Source organism: Vitis riparia, chromosome 5 (genome assembly GCF_004353265.1).
Source record: "Vitis riparia cultivar Riparia Gloire de Montpellier isolate 1030 chromosome 5, EGFV_Vit.rip_1.0, whole genome shotgun sequence".
Classification (NCBI taxonomy): Eukaryota; Viridiplantae; Streptophyta; class Magnoliopsida; order Vitales; family Vitaceae; genus Vitis; species Vitis riparia.
Genome location: NC_048435.1, coordinates 6244599 through 6270947, shown reverse-complemented (window position 1 = coordinate 6270947; position 26349 = coordinate 6244599). Strand labels below are relative to the sequence as shown.

Here is a 26349-nt window from a genome sequence, read left to right as displayed (position 1 = left end):
TATTTTTGACTTTGCATCAAGTTTGCTACGAGCATCAGAATCAATATGAACATAAGAAACACAACCAAAAACTTTTAAATGTGAAAACTTCACCTCTTTACCGCTCCAAACCTCCTCAGGAAGTCTGAACTCCATGTGAACTGATGGTCCTCGGTTTATCAGGTAAGCTGCAATGCTAACAGCATCAGCCCAAAAAGTTTTTGGTAGTCCAGCATGCAATCTCATACTTCTAGCACGCTCATTGAGAGTTCTGTTCATGCGCTCAGCCACACCATTCTGCTGTGGTGTCCCAGGAATGGTCTTCTCCATCCTAATTCCCTGTGTAGCACAATACTCATTGAACCCTCCATCTATGTACTCTCCTCCATTATCTGACCTCAAACATTTTACTTTCAAACCTGTTTCTGTCTCAACCATGGCCTTCCACTTCTTAAAAGTTTCAAATACATCAGATTTATTTTTTAGAAAATAAACTCATACCTTTCTACTTGAGTCATCAATAAAAGTGATGTAGTACCTTGAACCTCCTAGGGATGCAACCGGAGAAGGCCCCCACAAATCAGTGTGTACTAGTTCCAATTTTTCAGCCTTCGGTGTCCTACCAGTTTTCAAGAAGCTTACCTTTTTTTGTTTTCCTAAGATGCAACTTTCACATATGTCAAAATCAATGGATTTCAATTCTGGTAGTTTTCCTTTTGACAACAGCATCTTCATCCCTTTCTCACTCATGTGACCAAGTCTACGATGCCATAGGCTTGTATCAGTACTTGCATCAGCAACTGCAATTGTGTCTCTTGGACATGAGGTCATATACAAAGTACCAGTCTTCTTTCCACGAGCCAATACCCTAACTCCCTTTGTAACCTTCCAAGTACCACCAACAAATAGTATTGCATGTCCTTCATCATCAAGTTGTCCAACAGAAATTAGATTCCTCCTCAGGTCAGGAATATGTCGAACCTTCTCTAGTAACCAAACAGACCCATTGGGCAACGATATCCGGACGTCTCCCAGACCCACAACATCCAAGGCTGAACCATCAGCCAAATACACCTTACCAAAATCACCTGCAACATAATTCTGTATGATTTCTCAGTGTGGAGTGGTATGAAACGAAGCTCCTGAATCCAAAACCCAATCATCAAGTGGACTGTCTACTGCAAGAAGTAATGCATCACGTACCTCTTCTGTTACAACATTAGCAGAATCATCTTCATTCTTCTTCTTAGGGCTTTTGCATTGCCTTTTAAAGTGACCTGTTTTCCCACAATTCCAGCATTGTACTTGTTGGCCTGATCTAGATTTGCTTCTGTTCCGATTAGAATTTCTGGAATTTGATCTACCCCGATTTGAATATCTGTCATTACCTTTGCCTCTTGTCTCAAGGTTTAGGGCAGAACCAGATCCTGAGGTTTCACCTGCATCTCTTCGGCGAATCTCCTCAGCCAGAATTAAATCTCGTATATCATTGTACTTGAGCTTTTCCTTTCCTGTAGAATTGCTTACTGCCATCCTCATTGCCTCCCAACTGTTTGGCAAAGAAGCCAAGACGATCAAAGCACGAATCTCATCATCAAAATCAATTTCTACAGACGACAATTGATTTGTGATTGTATTAAATTCATTCAGATGTTGTGCTACTGATGCATTCTCTGTCATCTTCAAATTGAACAACTTCTTCATCAGATGCACCTTATTGTTTGCGGACGGCTTTTCATACATACCGGACAAAGCCTTCATCAAATCTGTTGTGGTCTTCTCCTTTACAACATTATGTGCAACAGACCTAGACAGAGTTAACCTAATAACTCCTAGAACCTGTCTGTCAAGAAGCGCCCATTCCTCAGCCTTCATACTCTCAGGTTTTGTCCCCAAAAGAGGCAGATGCAATTTCCTCCCATAGAGATAATCTTCAATCTGCATCCTCCAATACGCAAAGTCTATGCCATCAAACTTTTCTATTCCAGACGCCTTTCCTGCTTCCTCTGCCATTGCTCCTACTCAAACCTAACCCTAGGCTCTGATACCAGTTGTAGGGAATTAAACCGAATTCCCAACCCATGAGAAACAAAATTAAAGAAAACACACGCCAAAGAAAAGATAATCACACGCACAAGACAGTATTTACGTGGTTCGGCAATTTGCCTACGTCCACGGAGTTGCAGGGATATCACTATTATCAGGGAAGAATTCAGAGTACAACTTGGCGGCTACAATATTCTCTCTATATATATAACATGACAACCCCACCACACTAAAAAACCCTAATTACAAAAGGTGGTTCCACAATGGGCTAAACAGGCCCAGCAGGCCCCAATAAATCTCCCATTAAAAAGTCATGCAATATTATTCGGGTTGGGTCGTCAAACCGGATCAAACAAAACTAAGCTCCACAAAGCCCAACAAATGATTCTTTATTTTTATGACATTTAATAAATTCTTTTTCGAAGATGACAATTTTATTGGAAATTATAATTTCTCTTTATTCAATTTGTCAATAATTATCATGAAACTAATTTGAGGGAGTAAATAGATAATCCTTTTAATTCTCATCTACAAAATAAATTTAATTTTTATATATTCTTTAATTAATAAATATTAATTAATAAAATAAAAAACAATCAATCCCACGCTAAACATGCAAAACATGTGATGCACGTGAAAAACCACTTCCATATTCTCTAAAAAAATTTTGAGAGTTAACAACTATAGAATAAATAAAATAATTATAGAAAATCAAGTACGTGCAGATTTACTTAGATAAAAACAAAATCTCTAAATTAAAATTTTTTAAGGCTATGTTTGGTTGTCATAAATTTTGAAGGAAATAAAATAGAAAAAAATGGAAGAAAATAAAAAATAAATTTAAAATTAATAAATTATTTTTATATGTTTTTTCAAAGTCATTTCACTTAATTTTCTTTATTATATAAAAATTAAATAATTTTAAAATATATAAATTTCTAACTAATTTTAATTATATTTAATTTTTTAAAATTTTTTATAATGAAATTAAACTTAAGAAAATTATTTTTTTTTACATTGTTTTTTCTTTTCTTGTTATTTTCCGAACCAAACATAACCTAAATAAAATATGTTTTAATTACAAGTACTTTACTCCAAACAAGTAAGCTATAAAAAATGTTCTAATATACAAATTCTTTACCTCAAAGTTCAAACAAGTTACCTAGCAATAGTGTAGTGATGACACATGAGAGGGATTGGTCGGCGTTGGAGTGTGGGTTTTAGGGTTTTAGTGGGACCCATGCCCTAATATCAACCACATAGAATTTAACATAAGGTCCTCGTGCTCCATTACATTAAAATAATGAGTTTTTGTTTGGGTCAATTGCCCAAAAAATGTAAAAAGCCAAAAGGGTGAGTCCTTTAGAAAGCGCGTTAATTTGGAAAAAAAAAAATGCTTAGCATATGGTTCCCATGGGGGATTGGAGTGAAAAAATAATGTAGGGTGTTGACTTGTAAACCTTAATGAGAGAAATTATTAAATTAAATTAGAAAAGGAAGCTTCATCTTCCATGCACGTGACGTTACTCAGATCACATAACTTAGGGGAAAGGGTGGGTCAAAAGTGGCCAATCTTCTTGGTGATGGAGTCATGGGCTTCACCTTTTCTTCGAGGGCTTGACATTTTTAGCCAAACCATCCTTCCCGGAAATTGGAGTTGAGGTTCCTCTTAACTTCATGTAGGGTTCCAGCTCCATTCTAATCGTGATCACAAGAGGAATAAAATAAATTTAAATAAATTGCCAAAAGTAATATTTCATTCAAAGAAATGGGATAATACTTATAAATTTATGAGGTGTTTTTTTTTTTTTTTTAATTTTAAATAAAACTTAAAATTTAATAATTAAGTGTTAAGTTGTTTGTTTTTATAATATTTTATTTTTATTATGAAAGTAAGAAAAAACTAATATATTACTTTTTTTTTTATAATAAGTCTTAAAAAAATAAAAAAATAAACTATTTAAGGTATGTTTGATCATATTTTCTTAAATTTGTTTTTAAAAACTGTATAAAAAAAATAATTTTTAAAAACAAGTTTTAGAAAACATGATTAAATGGGTCTATATTTTCTTTTTATTTTTTAAAAATGGATAAAAATAACTCTTATTTATTTTCTAAAAATTATTTTTTATTTTACTTTGTTTTTAAAATTTATTATTAAAGAACAACAACCAAACAATGTTAAAAAATTTTAAAAATCGATTTTTGTTTTTAAAAATAAAAAATTGTTTTTAAATCATAGTACCAAACAATCTCTTAAAGTTTGAAATCAAATTGATTTTAGTAAAACACTAAAAAAACAAACACCCTCTAAAAAAATTGAAAAATTTGCAATTTATTTATTTTCTTTTGATAGAAAATGAAAAGTTTCCAAATATGCAAATTTCTTTCATCATATTCATCCTAAAAAATGCATATACTTGACATTAAAAAAATTTAAAAATGAAACAAATAGCTCTCTTGCATCTTGGATTTGTTTTGCTTTTATTTTCCACTCATTCACACATAGGATCATGAAGAAAATTGAAAAGAACAAAAATAAATAAAAATCGAATTTTATTTGTCATTATTCTCTAAAAAACAATGTTTTTATCATTTTTGAGTCCACAGAAATTCAAAAAGAATCCACTTTTCTTCCCTTTTTTTTCTTGTGGACTTGTTTGGATTTCAGGTTGGTCTCCCCTGGTTTTTCTTTTTCTTTATTTTTTTTTAAATAAAAAATCTATTTGAGCTACCTAGAGAAAGAGGACGTAGAAGAAAAAAATATATTATAATTACATCTATCAGCATCTTGGAATTTCTTTCTCTATCCATTTTGAAAGCTTTTTCTATCTGAGGAGAAGGAGAATAGAAAATGAAAGGAAGAAAAGAAAAGAAAAGAAAAGAAAAGAGGGGAAAATTGAAAGAGAGAAGTACCTGGGTTTGTATCTTGACAGCTGCTGAAATTTGCTGAGGAGAAAATTGGGACTGGATGGAAGTTGTTTTCAAGTCCATATTTTTGAGGCATTTCAGAACTTCCTCCATTGAATCAATCCCAGAAGAAGGATTCCCGACCTTTAATCCTATATTGAGCACCATTGTTCCCTCCCTTAATTTCGCATTGAGCTCCTGATTCCGCCTCTTCAGCTCCTCCTTGGAGCTCTGCAGCTTCTGGATTTCATGCTTCGCCATTTCAATGATCGAATTCTTATCACTCTGCAAAAGAGGGAGCCACAGAAAAGGATATCAGATGATCAGATTCAAGAAATACACGAATCTTGATCCAAAACTAGGGATTTCATCAATCAAATACCTTGGTCCCATGGGGCAACAGAGAATGCAGAGCCAAGTAACTCTGCTTCTGATTCTCTCGCCTGGCTCGCTCTCTCATCATGTGCCTGTAAGACCGCCCTCGATCGGATTCTCCGGAATTTCTGATCGCGCTCCAATTGCCTCTCAACAACTCCATCATCCTACTGTTCATGTTCCTCCGATTACTCCCTCCAACCCCTCCGTCTCCTGGAATGGGTTGGCTCCTGTATGGTGCAAAAGCACTGTTTTCTGAATGGAATTCTTGAGTGGGTGGATTAGAGTTCATCGGTGGATACTCAAACCAGAACATCTCATGTTGGTGCCCGTAATCGAAGAAGTGATCCATCATTTTCTGGCTTGGGTGCTGAGAATTTCAAATTTTGGTTTCAACGGCTATATATATATATATGGAAGCTGATCCGTAGTGGGCATAGAAATATTAAACAAGAGAAGAAAGGGAAGAAGGTGTATGGTGTTTAAAACATTTAAAACGTGGTCAATGAATGTGGTATTGGTCCAGATCCAATACAACTTGCAGTGGTCACTGTCTTCTTCCTTGGGCGTGTGTAGTGCATTGGACCCCACACGGCCACACCTCTATACTTTGTCACTCATGTCCAATGAGTGAGCCTTATTCATCTCAACATTTGGGTTTTGAGGACAGTACTAAAGTCAACAAACACTGCAATAGCATGAAGTCAATTTGTTTCAATTTACGTTTGACAAAAGGATTAAAAAGAGAAGAAAAAAAAGAGAGAGAGAGAGAGAGAGAATTAAGCGCATGCTTGTTAACTGTTTTTAAAAATAATTTTTAAAAATTATTTTATGATTTTTTAGAATAAAAATATGTTTGAAAATTAAAAATCTATTTAACTTGTTTTTAATAATTTATACATTTCGTATTTTATTTTTAATCATTTTAAATATTTATATACAATATTTCTTAAAACAATTCTTATAAAACAAGTGAAAATAATATAAAATAATAGAAAAATAATAAAAGATATTCTTTTATTATCAAACTATTTTTTTTTTTGTGTTTTTTATTCTAAAGAATAGAAACCAATTCTCAAAAATAGTTATCAAACATGTTCTAAATTTCAAAATCTTCTCCTTTAAAAAAAATAGAAATGTGCTATAAATATCTCTTAATGATAAAAAAAAAAAAATCCACTAAGAAGTCATTTAAGGGGTGTTTGGTACACGGGAATAGGGAGTGGGAATAGACATCTCATTCCTTTTCTCCCTTATTCCTATATTTGGATAAATGTTAAGAAGGCGGAAATGAAATAAAAAATTATTCCAGCAGAAATCAAATCCAATTTATGAGTCGGATTTGCATTAAAATAACCTAAATTACTATTTTACCCTCTTATCTTGTTCTTCAAACCCGATGTTTATCTTCTTTGTAAAGGTAGAGATCCATTCATCATCCACTTCTTATCTTCTTTGCAAAGCTAAAGACCCATTCATCATCCAATTCTCTGCAATAAGTGATTCTTCCAAATTGAATCAATTAAACCTTCCATGATATTTAAAAAAAAAAAAATCAATTTCTAATTTATAGGGTTTTGGATGTTCATTTTGATTGTTGGATCTAGGATTCGTCATTGTTTGCTGCAACTAGGTTCTGAAAACTCCCTTCTACATCTTCGATCAGGTTTACCTTATTTTCTCTTTCTTCTTATACTTCTTTATATGTGTTTCTTCTTCTCTATAAATCGATTAATTTTTTTTTATTAATTTATGTTTGGAATCTTTTATGTTTCTTTATCTTGTATTAATAGAAACTGGAGAGAAAATTTGAAATGGTTGGAAAAAGATTTTTCGATTTCACGTGTTTACAATATTGAAAATTTTTAATGGTTAGGAAAAAAATAAAAAGAAAAAAACAAACAAAAACAAAACTTTTGGTTTTTTTTCCCCTTTGTTTATTATTATCGGCATCTTCCTTTCCTAGTTAAAGCTATGGATTCTGGCATCTTCCTTTCCTAGTTAAAGCTATGGATTCTGGCATCTTCCTTTCCTAGTTAAAGCTATGGATTCTGCTGTCTCGTAGAAAATCTACTGCGTTTTCGGGTTAAAAATTATTCAAATTTTTAATAAAAATAATAATTGAATATTTGTGCATTAGGGTTATACGATTTTTTATGGTTAATTTTTTATTTATTGAGTATATATATATTTTTTAGTCTTATTATTTAATAACAAAAAACCTCTCAAATTTTATTTTTTTAAAATAAAAGTAAAAATAAAAAAATATTTTAAATTATATGTAAGGATATTATTGTAAATTTATTTCTTTTTCATTTCCATTCCTATTATTATCAAACATTGGAATGAAAACAAATAATCATTCCAATCTTGCATTCCTAAGTTCATCCAAATGCTAGAAATGGAATCATCAAATTCATTCAATTCCACTAAGAAATAGGAAAGGAAACAAAATATTATTTCCATTCCCTATTCCGACGTACCAAACACCCCCTTAGTATGCTGTAATAGAACTAGGGAAAATTCTACAATACCATTTCGGTACCTACCGAAAAAACATTTTTGGCCATTGGATAAAGATGGTTCAATGCGGACCGTCCAACTGCTTATATATATATATTTTTTTTTCAAAAAAAAGGGAATTAAGGTCCTGTGGCTGTTTATCAAGTTGATAAGGTCCTTCTCCCAGGAGCAATCTTTGGCACCGACATTCCTCCTACCCCAGCTCCAGCACCAGCTCCGGACATTAGCCCTGCTGCAGATGCTCCAACTGCCTTAGATGAGACTGGGTCTCCTCGAGCATCTTCAACCCCATCTTCTTCCTATAGGATAATCGGCTTGGGTGTGTGGAGCCAGTTGGTTTTGGCCATTTCAGGTGGGCTGGTCTTGTTCTTATAAGAGAGGATTTGTCAAGTCTTTAATTTATATGAAGAGGATATATCCATTGCTTTGGTTTCAAGCCATTTTTTTATTACATATGTTACTGAAACTATGAGAATCTAATAGTATTACAAGAGTCTGGACACAGGTTCCATACTTGGGGACGAAGACAAAGATTTTGGTTAAAGGGGGCAAAGTTGAAATATATAGGGACAATCGGTTTTGACTCATTAATTTAAAAAAATATAAAAATTAATTTTATCTTCATTCATTTTAAAATATTTTAATATACATACACTTCACAATAAAGATAATTATTTTCTAAAATGATCTTTTACCTGTGAGGTTAATAACACCATTTGGCAATTTTTATTTTTATTTTTATTATGAGAATTGAGATAAATAAAATAAGAAATACCTACAACAATTATATTTAAATGAAAAAAAAAAAATCAAATGTTACCTTTTAATACTTGTAATCACTTGACATCCTTCATATAATGTCTTCTTCAAGACATAAAACTATCTTCAAATTTAATCTCTAAACACAAAAAAAAAAAAAAAGATATAAAAATATTAATAACAATTTGATAACAAAATTTAATAACAAACTCATAAAAACTTCTAAAATCGTAATTTAACATCACATTTCTACGTACAAAATTTATATTTAAATAAAAAAATATCAAATATGACCTTTGACACTTGTAATCATTTGAAATCCTTCATCTTCTTCATATAATACAAATTTTAAATTTTCTCCCTCAAAAAGTTTTAAACTTGATCTTCAGATTTGATTCATCAAAATACATCTTACATATTTTGTAATATGGTAGTTGTTGAAATTATTTAATTTTTATGTTAAATTACTATCCCATTTTATATATATGAATAATGAGAGTATAAGGGTAGTTGATAGGATTTCCTTTTTTAGATAAAGTTAGGTAATTCATTAAATAACAAATTATATTTGATATTTAATAATAAATTATAAAAAAGTTGTAATATTTAGATATGTATGAAATGTATGTGATTATTTCTCATCAATAAGTCATTTTTACCGATATGTTTTTTTTAATGACATGTACTTTGCACATGTCATTTTATCATTGGGGTCAAATGTGGGTAGATACCCCCAAAATGAAGAGTGGGTACCTAAGAACAACCCTAAAACCGGACACAATATCATGTGAAAAAAACAAAAAGGAATAAACATCTTAGTGATAGTAGTTTTTAAATTCCATAAGGATGAATTCTAGTTCTTATTTCTATTTTTAATAAATAATTTCAAAAATCACAAATGAAATAAATTTCTTATTCCCATTTCTTATTTGAAATTTTCAGACATGCCCATGAATACTAATTAAATATCCTAGAATACTAGTAAAACTACTAAGAAAAGTAGCCCAATGGCTGAGTAGCTCACAATGACTGCATGGAGTGGTGGCTTGAATTTGAAGCAGTCTACAAAAGGGGCATAATATTTGACTCTTCACTACCCTATCTTTCTCTCAAACTGTGTTCTAATTTCTAGGGATGTCAAAAGCTGGTCAGTGAAATGCATGGTTGCTTATAATATCAGAAAGAAATGTACATCTCTCATGTATTCACACAACTTTAAATTGATACGCCACACTTCTGCAAGAAGATTCCTACACCAATTTCCCAAACCCAAACTAAAACATGAGGAGTAAACTCTGCATGGGTTCAGAAAAATGATTTCCAGTCAAGGGTGCTGGCTGAGGATCTCTCCAGTCTTCCTCCTCAGCATAATTTGTATCCCTTTTCTTCTCACTTCTCAGTAGTTCAATCATTGTAAGCTAGCATCTTCTGCCTCTAATCTATCAGTTCTGAGGCCCCCGTCACCTGACCACGACATATGCATATGGGGCTTAGGCGCCTCAGGTTCTGTTTCAGACTCCTCATCTTGCACAGCAGCTTCTGTTTCAAACTCCTCATCTTAGATATCATAAGGGAAATTCGTTTCTATGTGGTGATTGTGAATTGAGTTGTCGCTTTCATGTTCGCCATCATTTTCGTCAGCATAGGTTTCAAGATATGCCTCATCTCCTTCCTCCTAACAAAGGAGAACAAGATAAGGACCTAGATCAACAACTTTAAAAAAAGAAAGAAAGAACATTGGGAACATCAGATGAAATACGAACCTCGGTGTGCTCGTCCTCAGTAGCGTATGCAGAATCTAATTTGTCATACAGCTCCTCATCTCCATGGTCTTTCACTATGTCCATTTGCTCCTATCATTGCGAGACATAAGAAAATAACACGAGTGACAATTTAAAAAATGAGGCAGTATTTTTTAAACTCTGCTGTCTTTCAACTCAGCTGAGTCAAAGAATACTTAAAGTTAAAATATGATAGAGCTCGTACAATTTCAGATCTTAGCTTCTCCACATTTCTTTGCAGAGCTGAAATATGATTATACAGAGCCTGTTTGTCAAAACAATGAAAATGTTAGCCAAGATCCCGTGTTTGTGCCAAAATTTCAAGTAATACATCAAGATATTGCATCTACAAAGGGAATCCATGACTGGGACCAAAGATAACACACATAACATGCACAACATGCATATACAAACCCTCACACATGAACACACATATATAAAATCAAGTTAGAAAGGGAGGATAAAGGTGCCCCTTATTCAGGGAAATTGAATTTTGGGGCTGAATTCTCTCACAGATCAAATGGATGATCCCAACCTGGTATCCCGCCAATCAACTGGTTACCAATGAATAAAATTTCACATGTATACAATATCAAGGAGATACCTCTCGCCTTTGAAGCTCAATTGAACGTGCCAATGCCTTCCTCTTTGTTAAAAGATTCTTTGGCCTCAATGTGGAGGGTCGCTGATAGTCCTTTCCGCGGAATACAACTATGGCAAAGCCTTTGGAGACTTTGTCTACTGAAACCAAGACCCCTCCACTCTCAGATTCAAGGGCTAATGCAGTTTTTTTAACCTGGTCAAAGGTTTTGGCCTTCACAATGATCTTAACCAGCTCCCGGTACTTCCAATGCAAATGCATATTCTCCACTGTCCCAGAAAAAACTCCACGCCTACCTGAAATAAGAATTACACCTCCATAGTTACTATACTCTGAAAGACAAAGCATGACAAATTTGACAAGTGGACAGTATTTTACCAAGAAGTAAGAAAGCTTTCATTCTCAAACCAAGCTTGCGGAACATAAACCTCTCCTCATCAGTTATACTTTCTGGGTCAGCTGGCCGGTTTGCAGGTTTCAAGAATTCCTCTACCTTAGATAAGGCATTTTCTGCTTTCATTAGCTTTCTTTCAGCCTGTGACATCATCACAAACATTTCCAGCTATAGAGATTCCGGGATAGAAAATATATAATATGTATGACACTAAGTAATTTGATCTTAAAATACAATTAAAAAGACTTAATGACAGAAACATGATAAGAATTTGGGTGCCAACTCATGTCATTTGAGAATTGCACATTAAAGAGAGTGTTCAAAGTGACAGCAACTTAAAAGAAACAGTGCCAAACAAAAAGCTAATATTGAGGCCATTGAGCAAAGTGAGTAGTGTAAATACTTTAACATCAATCAGAATGTAGTGTCCAAGTTTTCGTAACTTACAAGAGCAAGCCTCCGCTCAAGCTTTCTAACAAGGTTAGCATGCCTTGCTACTTCCGCTTTTTTTAACATCTTTTGTTTATCATGGTCATCCAACCTCTTTCCCCATCGAGCATCTGCCTCCAGAGTTTCCCCAAGTGTACCAGCACTGCCAACTTGTTCAGTTATTCCAACAGTTGGTGTAATCAAGGTTGATGCTCTCAACCGTGCTTGCTCCTCTTCATCTTGCAGAGCCTTCGCCAATCTCTCCCTTTCCAGTAGGGCTTCAGTAACATCTGATGATAAAAAATTCTTTCCCCTATAGAAGACCAAGAAGTCCTTGTTTCTAGAGAGAAGCACACCCCCCGTCAGTTTCTGCATCAAATGTTCAACATGGAGTCTTTAAATATCGAAACTTGAATTCTTTATTAATTCTAAGAATGGTATAGAACAAAAATTAACTGGGAACCTCAATCTGATTCATTTGATTTTTCAAATTATCACATATCTGAACAAGAAAAAAATTTCAATCTTTGATTTTTTTGACTTTATTTTTTCTTTCAAGGAAGAATATATTCTATTCACCATCAGAATGCAGCTTGCAGTTTTCTACTTGTAAGATGATCATGAAACTGGCTTACCATGCAACTGGCTTAGCCATTTGTTTAAGTGATTCCTCTAGGAAGAAAGAACTAACTACTGGTTCGTAGAAAATTCAAAAGAAACACCTCAAATTGATGACAATTATTTATTAGAAATTTCATTTCTAACCACTATATTCGTACTTTCACAATTATCTTTAAAGAAATCCCAGAGAAGAGAGCATCCCCTGCCCCACCCCCCTCCTGGGCCCTTTCTTGCAATTGTAGTTTCAACACTTTAGCTCAGAGGGATTAGTACTATGAATTCAAAGGAAAGATCAGACATGCTTTGTTGGCAACTGCAGGAATCCTTTTTCCAGAAAGGCAAAAAGTCACTGAGTCTGGGGATATGCACCCCAAATAAGGTGCTGAAAATACTTCAGGTATGCTCAAAAATTATTTTCCCTAATGTTGTATTTAACAAGAATAAACAATGAGAATATATAATATCACATAGTGAGAAAAAAATCTGGGAGTTAGGTTCTCAGAAATCTCAAAAACGAAAATAAAAATAACATAGTTTCTTCAGATTCTAGTTCATGGAAGCAAAACATAAGCAAGGTACTGGAGATACATTAAGTCCATTATTGCAAAATTGATTGCCCAGGTGACGGTGAAGAAGTTAGTATTAAATGCGGAATGTGATAAGAATTGTGTCCACTACAACTTGAAAGTACAACAAGCCCACATTCCCAGCTGTGAATAACCTATTATTGTACATACACTGGTATGTTAAGACACTTCTTTCTCCAAGTTTGATGCATCAAACTTTGTCATCATAATACTCATGTCCAACCCAGTCCATCTTTGTTTGGAAACTTATAAAAAACTCCAGCTAAAAGCTTAAAAATGTGTAGAATAACAAGTAAATTATGTCTTTTATTCTCTTGAAACCTATTTTAAAGTTTTTATGTTGTTGATTTTTCTCTGGTAATTGTCTGCATGCATCCACAAGCTTAATCACATACTGTTTGATATGGTAAATTCACAAAAAAGAGACATAAATAGATACATCCCCACTTCTAGATTTTAGGGATTTTTTTTCTGCACCCCTTGTGTCAATTGTGAAAGGAATGCATTACGTTCATGTCACAAATCACAGTACAAGTATGAAACATGGTAATAGGCCCACAACTGTTTCATTTTATTAAGTCAGAAGTTTGTGTTGGTTTTTGTGTCTCTTAATTAAGAGTTAGTCATTGGAAATTGTTATGAGGATTTTTAAATCAGGTCTACCAAGATATTATAATTTCTATCTTCAAGATTATGAATTTTTTAAGTAGCTGTAGAATCGATGAATCATTAAGATGATTAGCACGTACATCAGAAACTGAATTATGAGTCTGAGTGTTTTTTTTGATAAGTAATTATAAGTATGAGCGTTGGATCTGTTTGAACCCCAACCTTAGCCAATAAGGAAACAGAAGAGCTGTTCAGGTGTCCAAGAAATGGTGAACAGGTTTAGAAGGATGTCTCCTTTATCCTTTTTGGCCACAGCAGCTGGGCATAAGATAGCCTTACCATATACATATCAAATACTCATATTAGAAGGGTTTGATTCTACAAGTTTCTAGAGACTTAAAAGCTTGAGTCGCATAAACTTCATGTTGCATCCAAAAAGGAATGTTGGGTACAACCATGAACTCTAATCCTGAAATTGATGTGAAATTTTAATTTGGAAAGATTTTTGCTTCCTTTAATACACGTAGATGCCTGGAATCCTTTAAGTTTTACTGAACAAAAGCCAAAGGAAAATGCACAAGAAGAATTAGAATGGGAAATGAAAACTCATATTTGATTTGTAGGTTGTTCACTTACATGGACCATAATCCATACTTCCTTTTGACAACAAATAAAATTGATTAAAAGGTCCAAGATCTTGGATGCGACATGCATTTATAATCAAACCATCAACCATGAAATGGCTAGCCATCCCTTGAAAAGATCATGAAAAACAAATAGCTGATTACAACCTTGAGGGTGATAGCAAAGAGTATCAAATGGATCGACAAAAAACCAAGCAAGTGGAAAAGCAAGCACACTACGTTGGTAACCAAATCTGATATTTGATAGGAAGGTATACATAAACCATAATCCTCGAGTTATTTGTGCTCCAACCAACCTTTATTGTTTAATAGGAAGACCACATAAGAACTTAGGGAATATGATAAAAATTTGACAAGAAAGGGAAGTCTTTTGAATCTTCTGTAGAATATACTACATTCACCATCCATTTTCCAATGGATAGTCATGGCACATAAATTTGTGATATTATGTGCATCCCCTGGTTTAACAATTAGTTTAATCGATTCTTAAAGAACTACCAACAAGAACCTTGAGTGATAGTAAGCAGTGTGACTGTAAGCAATGAGAAACCAGGATTACTTCTGATACTAAATTAACCTTACACTTACGGGGTGTTCTCCAAGAGAAAAGGATATCAACATTCACACTCCTATTATTTCTCAATTTGTTTCAGTAAAGGAAGCCCTAGGTCCTAACTAACAATTACTATTGCACAAATACAATCCAGTCCAGCAAAGCTACTAGCACCAAATGATCTCTGATAAAAGAGTTTTGTCCCAAACCATAAATGCAATTAAGAAAGGTGCTGCTATTAGTGGGAATTATCTTCTTTTCTTTGAATGATGGATGATTTAATCAGAAAGATTGTTCAGTCTTATTCTGAGAAGAGAAGTTCTGTTGTAGTTATTTTCTAATAAGAGTATCTTTTGGTCTCTTGCTTTTGGGGCTCTCCTGCATGAACAACCACCTGATCATAAGGAGTTCCTAATAAACTAAACAAATCCTTTGTTTTTAGCCCTTTTCTTCCTGACAAGAACCTAAAAGCATCCTTGCTGACCAAAAATTCTACAAAAAGTGGAGAAAGGATTGTGACATCAAGATTCAAAATCCAGATGTATTTTGCAAATGCAGAAGCAACCACACTCACAACCATATTCTAACCCAATGCACTTGTTAGCATGAGATGATTTTTTTGTTTTTAGTTTTAGAATCATGTAGAACATTGGTCTAAGTGTGGTTGAGTACCTTGATATCTTCAGCCATTCTCTCACTAGTAGTTAGCTGAACTCCACGTTTCAGTGCAACCTTTGCAATTGAACTTCTTTCCCATAACTTAGTCATGGCCATGGCCAAACCTTCAAGCTGCCTACTTCTACCTGTGGATGAAATTTTTTTATGTCACAACAAAAATGCCATCATAAAACCATATCAAAGATATGTAAAAGAGTGTCATACCTAAGGCAAAATGGGGAGGAAGAACTCTGGCAAGTCTTCGCAAAGCTGTTGCTTCCTTTAGTCCAAGAGAAGATCTCACCCCATAAGGAAGTATTCTGAAGGGAGGTTGGTAACCATGAATTTTACCTGGAAGCAGATCTGCATCTATCGGCAAGGGATCACATCCTGGCCAATCTGTGTACCTAGGCCCCAGACCATCTAAAAGCTTGTCTATTTCATCCTCATACTTTACTTCTGATTCTGTGTCTTTGTTCTCCCCATCAGTAATTTTCAAGGTTGCTTGAGAGGCATGCACATTTTGATTTGAACCCACTGCTGGAGCATTCCCACTAGTTTTATTAGAAGAAATTGCAAAGGAATTAGGGGTGATAGAGGAAAAGGAGCTGTGGGAAGTCTCATTTTTTTTATACACCCTTTTGTTCAGTTGGACTGGAACCTCATAGCTCACACCTCTATATAGAGAAACAGAAGTGCCAGATCTCCATATCACCAAACCACCAGTTTTTCTCTGAACATAATGGAAAAGGCAGAATCAACTTACAGATGATTAAAGCCATTTATTGGAATATATTAACAACCAAATTCTTTTTCACTAGGGTAATGTATTGAATGACGCCTCTCTTTTTTCTTCCTTTCAAATCAGCTAAACCAGATGTATAAAATTATCTGTAACACAGTGAACAATACACAGACGAAAGAATGGAAACATGGAGATTCATAATTGCTTTATTACAATAATATGAATATGATGCTGAAAAATAATTTTGGACACAACTAATGAAGAAAGATGTACCATTTAGTATCTATGATATTTATCTTCCTCTTCATCTTCCCACCCCCCCAAAAAAAAACAATAATAAATATATTGAGAATTTTATATTATTCTTTTCATGGAAGTAAGAATTATTACCAACTTTGCAGCAGATTTTGATGACAGGCTTGTTCAACAGTTATACCTACAATTCTCATGCCAGTCCAAATTAAGCTACTTATCCTTAACTTCTGGAAGCAGGTGATTGCTATTTGCAGCAGGGCTTCTAATTCTGTTGATCATCTTAACATCGACCCTCCATGAATACAACCTATTTGAGCTTTATTTAATCTTCAGATTCAATATGTTTGCAAAGCATCTGCTTCTTGGAACATTTGAGAATCAATAATTAAGCCTATACCTAGAGGTACCAAAACATGTAAAGTGGACCAAACATCAAAACTACAGTTGGAGAGGTACTTGATTGTTGGCCTTTGTTCCCCAAACATAAAAGGGATCATGGGGTTCCCATCCCAGGTTCTCATTGGGGATTGAAACTCTTTGCTTTATTTTTTTCCGAATATCTAGAGTATGGGTTCATTGAAAATTACTTTAATGTGTTAATCATGTGCGTTTTGCATTCCTTTTATATCATTTTGCATCAGGCAAAAGAATTTAACCTGAAAAAGAAATGATGATATACATAAAGTAGAAACCAGTTTGATAGGAAGCAAACCTCCAATATCTCATGTATCCTCCTCATGTTAAGTGCAGCAGCCCCCTCACATTTCAGCTTCACAATCTCTGATGTTTTCCACTTTTCACGAATCATATCCACCACTGCTTGAGTAACACCCCCACCTCCAATCTTGGTCTTATTCTTTGTTCTCATGGTCAAATTCCTCAACCTCCTCAGCTCAGACTCTGGAAGTGTTAATTCCGCCAATGAAGTTCTACTCTTTATCCTCACAGAACCTTCCTCCACCTTTGGTCTCTCCCATGGAAACCGAACCTCCCCATTGCCGTCACCCTTATTTTCAACCCCCAATGGCGAGTCCAGCGAAAAACCACCTTGTGGGTTGGGTAAAATTCCCTCTTCAATATAAAAAATATCCTCAATAGATCCTTTCTCAATGATTCTCTCCTGTACATTCTCTTTCGTCTCCTTAACATCATCCATATACCCAAATTTCTTCAATTTCTCCACAATCTTCTCCATTGTACTCCCACCACCACTGCCACCATCACTCCTCGAAACAGTCTCACTATTTCGATAATTCATCACTGGCCGAGGCTCTTTGGGGTGGCTTTTCTGGTGGGGTCCATTCCATTTATCAATCCAATTGCCGCCAGACGAACTTACACCCCCGGAATCATATTGGGAGACCGGTGTATTTGTGAAAACAATATTCGATTTCCTTTGTGGGTTAGTTGAATTAGAGGCAATAGTGTTCCGGGTAACATAAGAACTGTGCGTTCTGAAACGATTAGAAGAACCGTACCTAAAGAATTGCAGGCGGGTGCTGTGGAACGAGTCGAGGAAGGAGGTTGTTGTCGGGTAGAACTGACGACTGGGCAAGAGAGCCATGGAAAATCGAGAGAGGAAGTGATTGAAAACTGTGGCAAAACTCAACTGAACAAACGGTAATGAGAGGGTTTTGGGTTTAAATCCTCACAAATCCGACGCTGAACTACACTTCTTCCTCTGGCTCATCATCCGTTGGCGGGGAGGAATATCTAAGGTGCATGCGTATTTTATCCTCACCACACACGAAAATTCTACATTGCGCGGAGGTTTATTTGAGTTTAGGCGAGTTTTTTTGGTTAACCGTATCACCTGAGTAGAGTTTGAAATTTAAATGGGTTAAGGATGAGTTTGATTTTTTTTTATTCATTTTAAAATCCACGACGATTCGAGTATTTTCTTGTTCCATTCCATCCCACTCTAATTATATATAAAATTAATTTAATTTAATTTTTATTATATATATATATATAATATTTTTCAACCTTACTCACTATTTAAAATTTTTAATGGACAAAAATAAAAATTATTTTAAAAAATAAAGACAATGTTAAATTGGAAGTGACTTATCTCGAACCCATCCTCTCGCGATTGTATTTTAAGTTCACTTATTTTTACTTAAAAAAATGTGTAAATATTTTATAAACCTACAATTTGGAGAACACAAAATTAAAAAATATTAAAATATTGTATTTCAATGGTGTGAAAATACTAGAATTTCTTATTCGAAGCTACCGTTTCTTGAAGTGAATGGAGTTCTTTAATCAATTTTAGGCTCTATTATTAATAAAATCATTTATCAAGAAATTACTAGCAAATGAAAATCCAATGAAAATATTCCCTTATTTGTATTTCAATTCACTTCAATGAAAATATTCCCTAGTTTGTATAATTCATGTCATTGTCTTATTTTAATACTGTCACTACCTCCAATCTACAATTATGTTATTTTTGGAATTCAATAATAATAATTCAAAATAATAAAAATAGAGTTGAAACACAATGACCAAATATAGATTTAAAATTGTAGTATGGTGTTTGATAAATCAACTCAATAACTTAAAGTAATTTAATATTTTAATTTAAATTATTAAATAAATTAAGTATGTTTTGTAAAATAATTTAACAGTATGATTTAAAGTCTTTTACAATTTTAAATTCTAAGTAAAAACAATTAATTTATTATTAAATTTACATCTATATATATTTTTTTACCTTCGGTTTCCTTTATTACTGTATGACCTCTATTATTACTTAACCTCTTTTACTTTAATTATAATTTAAAAAAATAAATATGTCAATTTGATGATTTGAAATAAGTTTTAAGTTAATTTTGTCAAATAATTTTAATATTTAAAATAAAAATTAAATAATAAATTTTAAGTCAATAATTTAACTTAAAGTTAATTTAAATCATTAAGTAATAAGTATTAAGTTCTATTAAACACTCCTTAAGTTTATGTCTAAAATTTTAAAATTTGAAATATAAATTTTATACCTTAATTTTTTTTAAAGAGTTTTTACAATTATTATTTTTTAATAAAAATATTTAAGAATTCATGTTTATGTATAAAAATTATTATTATTTTCGATTTTAAAAATGAAAAACAATAAATACATACAAACAACACTAATAATAATAATTTTTGAAAATAAATAAATCTCAAATTTTCCTTCTAAAATTAATTCCAAAGATTCTTTATTTGAGTGGTTGGACCACTGTACGAAAAGCAGAAGAACAAACGGAGAGGAGCTCAAGCCTGGCCTTCCCCTACGGTATCTGCAAAAGAGACCAAAATACAACTCACTCACTCTTTCTCTGCTAAGGCCAGAGCCCGAGTCACGACTCGACAAATCTCCTCCGACTCGGAGCCTCTCCTTGTAAGGTTTAACCTTCTTCTTCTTCTTCTTGTTTTCTTTTTTCTTTTATGAGATATGAATTTATGGTTATTTTTAAGTTTGATTGCTGAAATGTTCTGTTTATTTCCTTTGTGTTTTGGGAATATTAACATGCATTGAGAATTTATCTTGTGGATTTTTGGGTTTTGGGGTTATTGTTGCTTTTAGGGTTTTGGATGGTCATGGTAGTTTTATGATAAAACGTTCAAGGTTTATGTCTTTTTGGTGGATTTAGTGGAGGGTTCTCGGCATTGTAAAGGGTTTCTCGTTGATGATATGTTCTCTGGCTTTAGCCATTGTTTTGCTTTTTGGGATTTTAGGAGTTTTGTGGGTTTCACTGCTGTAGCATCCTTTTTTTTTTTCTTTAATTTTTCTTTTCTGCTTTCATTCCTTTTCCTCCTTGGTGTGTTCTTTTATGTCATGCTTTTGAGTGAATTCGAATGAAAATCTAATTTCTGAAAGGCTACAAACAGGAGAAAAAAAAAAAGAAGAAAAGAAAAAAAGCACAAAATGGGACTTCAGACGGGTAATGTAAGAGATTGAGAATGATTTTATCTTGAAGCGTGGTGGTAAAATTTTCAAAATCCCCTAAATTAGTGTCCTGTGATGCAGGCATTTGTGTTTTTCAGTGGAGTTTTATGAGAAATGGAATGGTTCTTGGTCAGGTTTTTCTTGGAACCAATTAACACAATGGACTGTTGGAATTTGTGGAGTGTTGTATTAATTGTGCATGGTCTTTGGTCAAAACTTTTTGTTACCAATTAAAATGATGATACAATTATTCAGTTTGTGGTATTTTCTATGGATAAATATTAGTTTGAACTTTTGTTTATGGCTTTTAATCAATGGATAACTACCAATTTGAGTACTTGGTTTCCACCTGTTAATCCATAAATATTAGTTTGAGTATTTGGTTTCTGGCTACTAATCTATGGATAACCATGAGTGTGAGTATTCAGTCTATGTGGCTGTTGATATATGGACAACTATCAGTTTGAGTATTGTAGGTTTATTTGGGACTACTGATCATGGACGCGAACTATTGGCTTAAATATTCTAGGTTTATTTGGGATTTTTGATTCCTTTAAATGGTTTACTAGAAATACTTTGAGGGACCATTGTTGATTTATGAGATTCATATTAGGATGAAAGACAAGCCTTGAGAAGAATTGAATTCCTTGCATCAAGCTTTGGTTAGATGTTTGAATTTTGTTCTTGTCATTGTTTTTGGTGAAGTTATTCTTTCTATCATAGTTTGTTTTTATTTTTATTTTTGTGTAACATTACATGGTGATTTGTTATTGCTATGAAAAATATTACTTGAGTTGAAAGCTAAGGTTGGTTTAGTCTTGTCTATATTTGCTTCTCAAAGCCAAAAACTCTTTTTTAAGTTCACTAAGAGTTTGTATCCCTGTTTTAGTAATGCTATTAGAAGATTTTGGCTTAGACAATAGCTTAATATGGAAGTATAAAATGTTGTTTCTCATGAAGCCCTTTTTTTGCCTTATTCAATAAGCTATTTAGCTTCCAACTGAAGCCAATGACGAAAAAAAAAAAAAAAACCACACCCTATACCAAATAAAGCTTGTCTTTATGGAAAGCTGGTATTAAAAAAGATTATAAGGACCGCATACAAAGTTTAGGGAAGAATTAAAGACACTTATGAGAAGATTGTATGAATCACCCTAAGAGGCTTTAGGACCGTTTTGGATAACTTTTAACTTATGCCTTTTGGGAGCAAATAAATAAAAGCAGAAGTAACTATTTTTGCTGTCTCAATTTTAAGAGTTTAATTGAATAAAAATTTGTTTCAACATAGGAAAGTGTTGGGGCACATTGAGAATTCTATGCAAGCTACCTGCTCTTTTAGCATTCAAAAAGCTTTCCCAAATAGGGCTTAAGAAACATTATGCAGAAGTAGGAGAAGCATGGAAAATATGTTTCTCATTGAGAGTTGACTGATTCCTTGTTGCCTCTATACAAAGCAACACCAACTATCTAGAGGTCTTCTTCTTCTTCTCAATCAATCTAGTGCTAAGATCTTCTCCCAAGTTGCTTTTGATGCAAAAAAACTCACTTTTATTAGGGTTGTTGAACACTATTCTTATTTTCCTGGGAAATTTTTTTCCATCAGCTGCTTCTAAGGAGCTAAAAGATGTTTTGACAGAGAAGTTCCTGTACTTTGGATCCTTTGCACACCAACCTGTGCTCTAGTCACAACAATTTCTTGAATTTGTGATAGAAAAGACTCCATAATAGCCAACTCCAATCTTGGAAGTTCCTTAAAAAAACCAGGATTCCAATACACCCACCGTCACCCTTGTAGAATCTTTTGACCTTGCAGTAGAAAATAATGAGGGAAAGGATTCTTTTAAAGTGGTTCCACCACACCAAATTTATCATCAAAACTTCACTCTCTTGTCATCACTTGCATCAAAGGTAGTTCTTTTTTGATTGGTAATAAACTTTATGTTCATTATATGAACTACCCCTAACAAAAGGGCATGCTAAAGCATACGAGGTGTATACAAGGGCCACCAAAACTTGACACCAAGTTGAAGGATATGTAAAAAACAACTCCCATCCATACATAGAGCTTAGCCGATCAATAAAGTCCAACATGGACAAAGAGTAATCACATACATATACATCGACTCACTCCAAAGGATTATACATAAATAATTGTTTAATTGCTTGATCTGTTATTTTCAGTATTTTTAAATACTCTCCTATTTCTCCCTTTCCATATAGTCTAAAATAGACATAAAGGAGCAACTCTCTAAGCTTTCTTCCCTTTTTTCCCAACAAAGGATTCATGCTAGTGGAGGAGTGCTTTCCTTCTTGAGGAGTGCATTACCCACTCCATTCCAAACAGAGTATACATGTTGTACCACAGGATGGCTGCTTTCAAGTAGTGAAGAAGAATGTGATCAACTGATTCTTCTTCTCTTTTACATGTATAGCATTTATCCAACATCTTCCATCTCCTTCTTTTGAGTTGATCCAACATCTATATCCTTCTCCATGCAGCTTCCTAAGCAAAAAAACTGGCTCTCGATGGGATCTAAGGATTCCAAACAAGACTAAAAGGGAAAACCTCCCACACTTCCATTAAACCAAGAATGGTATAGAGATTTGACTGAAAAAAATACCACCCTTGGAGTTCATCCAAATCATTTTAATCTTCTCCATCTTTGTCAAACATTTGCCTAAGATAAGGGATGGAGGACTCGTATCACATTAGTAAATAAGCAGAATAAATTGAAAGTGCTTGCAAAAAGGCACAACAAAGTACACATGGAGTATGCAAATATGGCTAAAAGGCAAGCTAGGGAAAAATAGAGTGAAACTAATACCCACCACCCTACCAACACCCAACCCCCAAGGAGGGTAGGAAACCCCTAAAAGTAAACCTAAAAGAAAATAAGAAAAAAAACCACCTACACACCTCACTGGAGAAACCCCTTTCGGGGATAGAAACTTGCAAAGACCACCTATGATCCCTTCTGTTAATTCCCAACACCCCTCTCCTTTCCCTTTACGGCGGATAGAGTGCTACTATAATTGACTAAACACTCAAGCTTTCAGATTTCCCTCTCAAACCGAAAAGAAGCCAAGGGTTTCCTTTTTCCCCCTGACACCTTAACCCCATGCATTTTTTTCGAATCCAATTTCCTAAGAAGAAACCCGATTTCCTTTTCCAAAGCCACTACTGGCATCCCTAAACAATTACTCAGCTTGACAAAATCATTAGGGGGGCTACAAAATCCTCCTCCTCCACAACACCTCCCACGTCCAAGTCTCTAGGAGAAACCGCCTCCTCAACCTTTACCTCCAACTCCCCACCTGAAGACCCTTTCACCTTCCCTAAAAGCTCCAACAAAGTACCATCATGAAGCATTTCTTCAAAGGATCAAAAGTCCTGTGGAAGAGAGTCAAGAAGGCTGAGGATGTCTATTTGACTCCACCAAGAGGGCTTCATCGGTGATCACTACTTGAGTCTCCACCATTGACGCTAGGAAGGGGCCTCACCTCTCGTCCACGATACCCACTCTGCACCCCTCACTCCTCACAGCTGCCACAAGGGTTTTAACTATGGACCAACACCAGAAGGCTCCGACATGAGCTTTGGGAATGTATATGCCTCTTAGCCACATCCCCACCTTGCCCCACTCTCGCCTCTTAGCCGTTGCTTCATCACCACCCTCTTGCATCGGCACTGCAGCCTCATGAGAGAGGAAAAACCCTAACAAGCCCACAGGACCTCCAGCCAAATCCTTACAGGGGCATACCTCCCTTGAGGCCGCCTCCTTTTTAAAGCTTAAGGAAACCTGGGGCCGACCTATAATTAAAAAATCCTCCACTCTGCAGCCTGATTTCAACCGGGCCAAGCCCCCATGTCTTTTGGACCTGGGGCCTCCCCCAAGCCTTGACTGCCCAACAACTGAGATTCAAACCCAAGCCCACCAGAGAAACTTTTAAAACCCGTCTCTTCCAAACACGTCATTCCTTTGCCAGTTGTTCCCCTCTCAATACCACTTAGAAAATCCCCCCCTTCTGCAGCTTTCTCAACTACTGCAGCCTCACCTGTCTTCTCCTTGGTGTACGGACACGGGGCGTCCATATCTACAGATGGTAGAGGCTGCACCCCTTTCCCACCCCTGTGGTGGTGCATGAGCCACCCACCGCATCAGCCCTAACCTCCATCTCACCATGCTTGCTGCTACATTTTCTTGGCACAACTAGCCAAAAACAGGGTGGCACTTTCCACCACAACTGAAAGGAGAAGCTGGAACTACCTACTACAACTTGCAGTGCACCAGGCAGAGCTCTTCCAAGTGATTTAACCAGGATCCTAGCCCACTGAAGATTGGACAAATGAGCAGTGTTTTCATCCACGGTGATAAAACTACCACAACAGTTCCTAATCTTCTTAAACACCTCCTGACTCCACATATGCAAAGGAAGGCCCAACACCCTCACCCACACATCCTTGAACATCCCCCTCTTGAGCAAACAACCCACCTCTGGAGTCCACCTAACCAGATGCAAAAAATTCTTCTTAAACCTTCTTGAGCCTCTTGCAAGCACCCTCTTTGCCTCAGAGGTATCCTCAAACTCAAACAAAAGAAGTGCTCCCTTGAAAGCAGAAATCTTCAGCCCCCCTTGCATGGACCAAAGATTTTTCACAAAATTATTTAAAGAGGAAAACTCGGGAGAGGAAACAGAACCCTCCCCAAACCGCCCAACCAAACACTGCCTCAACTGCTCCTCCCTACCGCACACCTCATTTTCCTCAAGCTGAATCCAAACAGCATCTCTCACCACTCCCATGTCCTTCCTGAGGGCATCGGCAAAATAAGAAAATTTATAACTTTTTGACTTCAAAGTTCGCCAAACCAAAATTTGGACCATATGGTGCATTCTTCTATGCATTTGGTAAACTTTTATAGGTGGTGGCTTCTACTCTTCTCCATCAGTCTAACTTTTGCCCTTACCCACTCCTTCCACACACTCCTATACCCAACACACCCATGCCCCTACTGTATACCATGTTAGATAAGCTAGGCTCTTTCCTTTGTGGTGTTGACATGGTGATTGATTTTAGATAGCATATTAAATCTGTCTTAGGATTATAGTGATGGATAGAAATCAAACGAATTGGCACAGAGCTGTCTATTTAGCAACTAACAATAGCCAATGAGATCGACGTGCATTAAACAGAAAATTTCTTCTATTTCTTGTACAAATGATTAATAACTCGGCCTTTTGGTCATTATGACAGGTAGAAAACAGAAATGTTTCTTAAAGTACAATTGCCATGGAATGTGATAATTCCTGCTGAATGTCTGGATGCAAAAGGCCTGATGCTACAAAGGTCAATCATAATTCGCCTGTTGGATGCCTTCTCAAATAAGAAAGCCACCCAAGAGCTGGGTTACTTCCTTGCTGTGACAACTTTGGAGAACATAGGGGAAGGAAAAGTTAGACAACACTCTGGGGATGTTCTATTTCCTGTAGTTTTTAGCTGTGTCACTTTTAAGCTTTTCAGGGGAGAGATTTTAGATGGAGTAGTTCACAAGGTGTTGAAGCATGGGGTGATCCTGAGATGCGGACCAGTTGAAAATATTTATCTCTCTTGTCAAAAAATGCCGGATTATCGCTATGTGCCAGGGGAAAATCCAGTTTTCTTGAATGAGAAACTGTCAAAGATAGAAAAAGATGTTGTGGTTCGTTTCATTGTGATGGGGACAAAGTGGCTTGAGGCTGAACGGGAATTTCAGGCATTGGTGAGCTTGGAGGGTGATTACCTAGGCCCTCTTTCTGATTGAAGCTCCCCCTCACTTTTTATATCTTTCATGTTATCTGGGTAGCATGTATAGACAATGTTTGAAACTCCATTTTGCTAGACCTGTGAGGTTATCTACATGTGTAAATGTTGTTTGCTGTTCATTTTTATTCTATGATCATCTTTTGGATT

General features: G+C 35.1%; 3 protein-coding genes across 5 annotated transcripts; 1 reads left to right on the top strand and 2 right to left on the bottom strand.

The window, feature by feature from the left end:
• Positions 1 to 3452: 3452 nt before the first annotated feature.
• LOC117914079 (transcription factor bHLH92) lies at positions 3453 to 5693 on the bottom strand. 2 transcript variants are annotated; one of them, XM_034829265.1, is made up of 3 exons: positions 5318 to 5692; positions 4942 to 5220; positions 3453 to 3723 (listed from the first exon to the last, which is right to left on the bottom strand). In XM_034829265.1, the coding sequence occupies exons 1-3, from the start codon at positions 5663 to 5665 to the stop codon at positions 3652 to 3654; spliced, it is 699 nt and encodes a 232-aa protein (XP_034685156.1). In that variant the 5' UTR covers positions 5666 to 5692; the 3' UTR covers positions 3453 to 3651. The 2 variants fall into 2 exon arrangements, with proteins under 2 accessions (XP_034685156.1, XP_034685155.1); XM_034829264.1 differs by lacking the exon at positions 3453 to 3723 and adding an exon at positions 4728 to 4857 and having other exon boundaries at positions 5318 to 5693.
• A 4044-nt stretch (positions 5694 to 9737) lies between these two features.
• Positions 9738 to 18206, bottom strand: LOC117914728 (CRM-domain containing factor CFM3A, chloroplastic/mitochondrial). The gene is made up of 9 exons (XM_034830184.1): positions 17181 to 18206; positions 15694 to 16201; positions 15484 to 15614; positions 11816 to 12166; positions 11353 to 11509; positions 10978 to 11270; positions 10579 to 10638; positions 10356 to 10445; positions 9738 to 10267 (listed from the first exon to the last, which is right to left on the bottom strand). The coding sequence occupies exons 1-9, from the start codon at positions 18030 to 18032 to the stop codon at positions 10151 to 10153; spliced, it is 2559 nt and encodes an 852-aa protein (XP_034686075.1). The 5' UTR covers positions 18033 to 18206; the 3' UTR covers positions 9738 to 10150.
• A 1499-nt stretch (positions 18207 to 19705) lies between these two features.
• LOC117914611 (DNA-directed RNA polymerase V subunit 7-like) lies at positions 19706 to 26347 on the top strand. 2 transcript variants are annotated; one of them, XM_034830006.1, is made up of 2 exons: positions 19706 to 19850; positions 25654 to 26347. In XM_034830006.1, exon 2 carries the CDS (start codon positions 25667 to 25669, stop codon positions 26198 to 26200), a length of 534 nt encoding a protein of 177 aa, XP_034685897.1. In that variant the 5' UTR covers positions 19706 to 19850; positions 25654 to 25666; the 3' UTR covers positions 26201 to 26347. The 2 variants fall into 2 exon arrangements, with proteins under 2 accessions (XP_034685897.1, XP_034685896.1); XM_034830005.1 differs by having other exon boundaries at positions 19706 to 19855.
• The last annotated feature ends 2 nt before the right edge of the window (positions 26348 to 26349 follow it).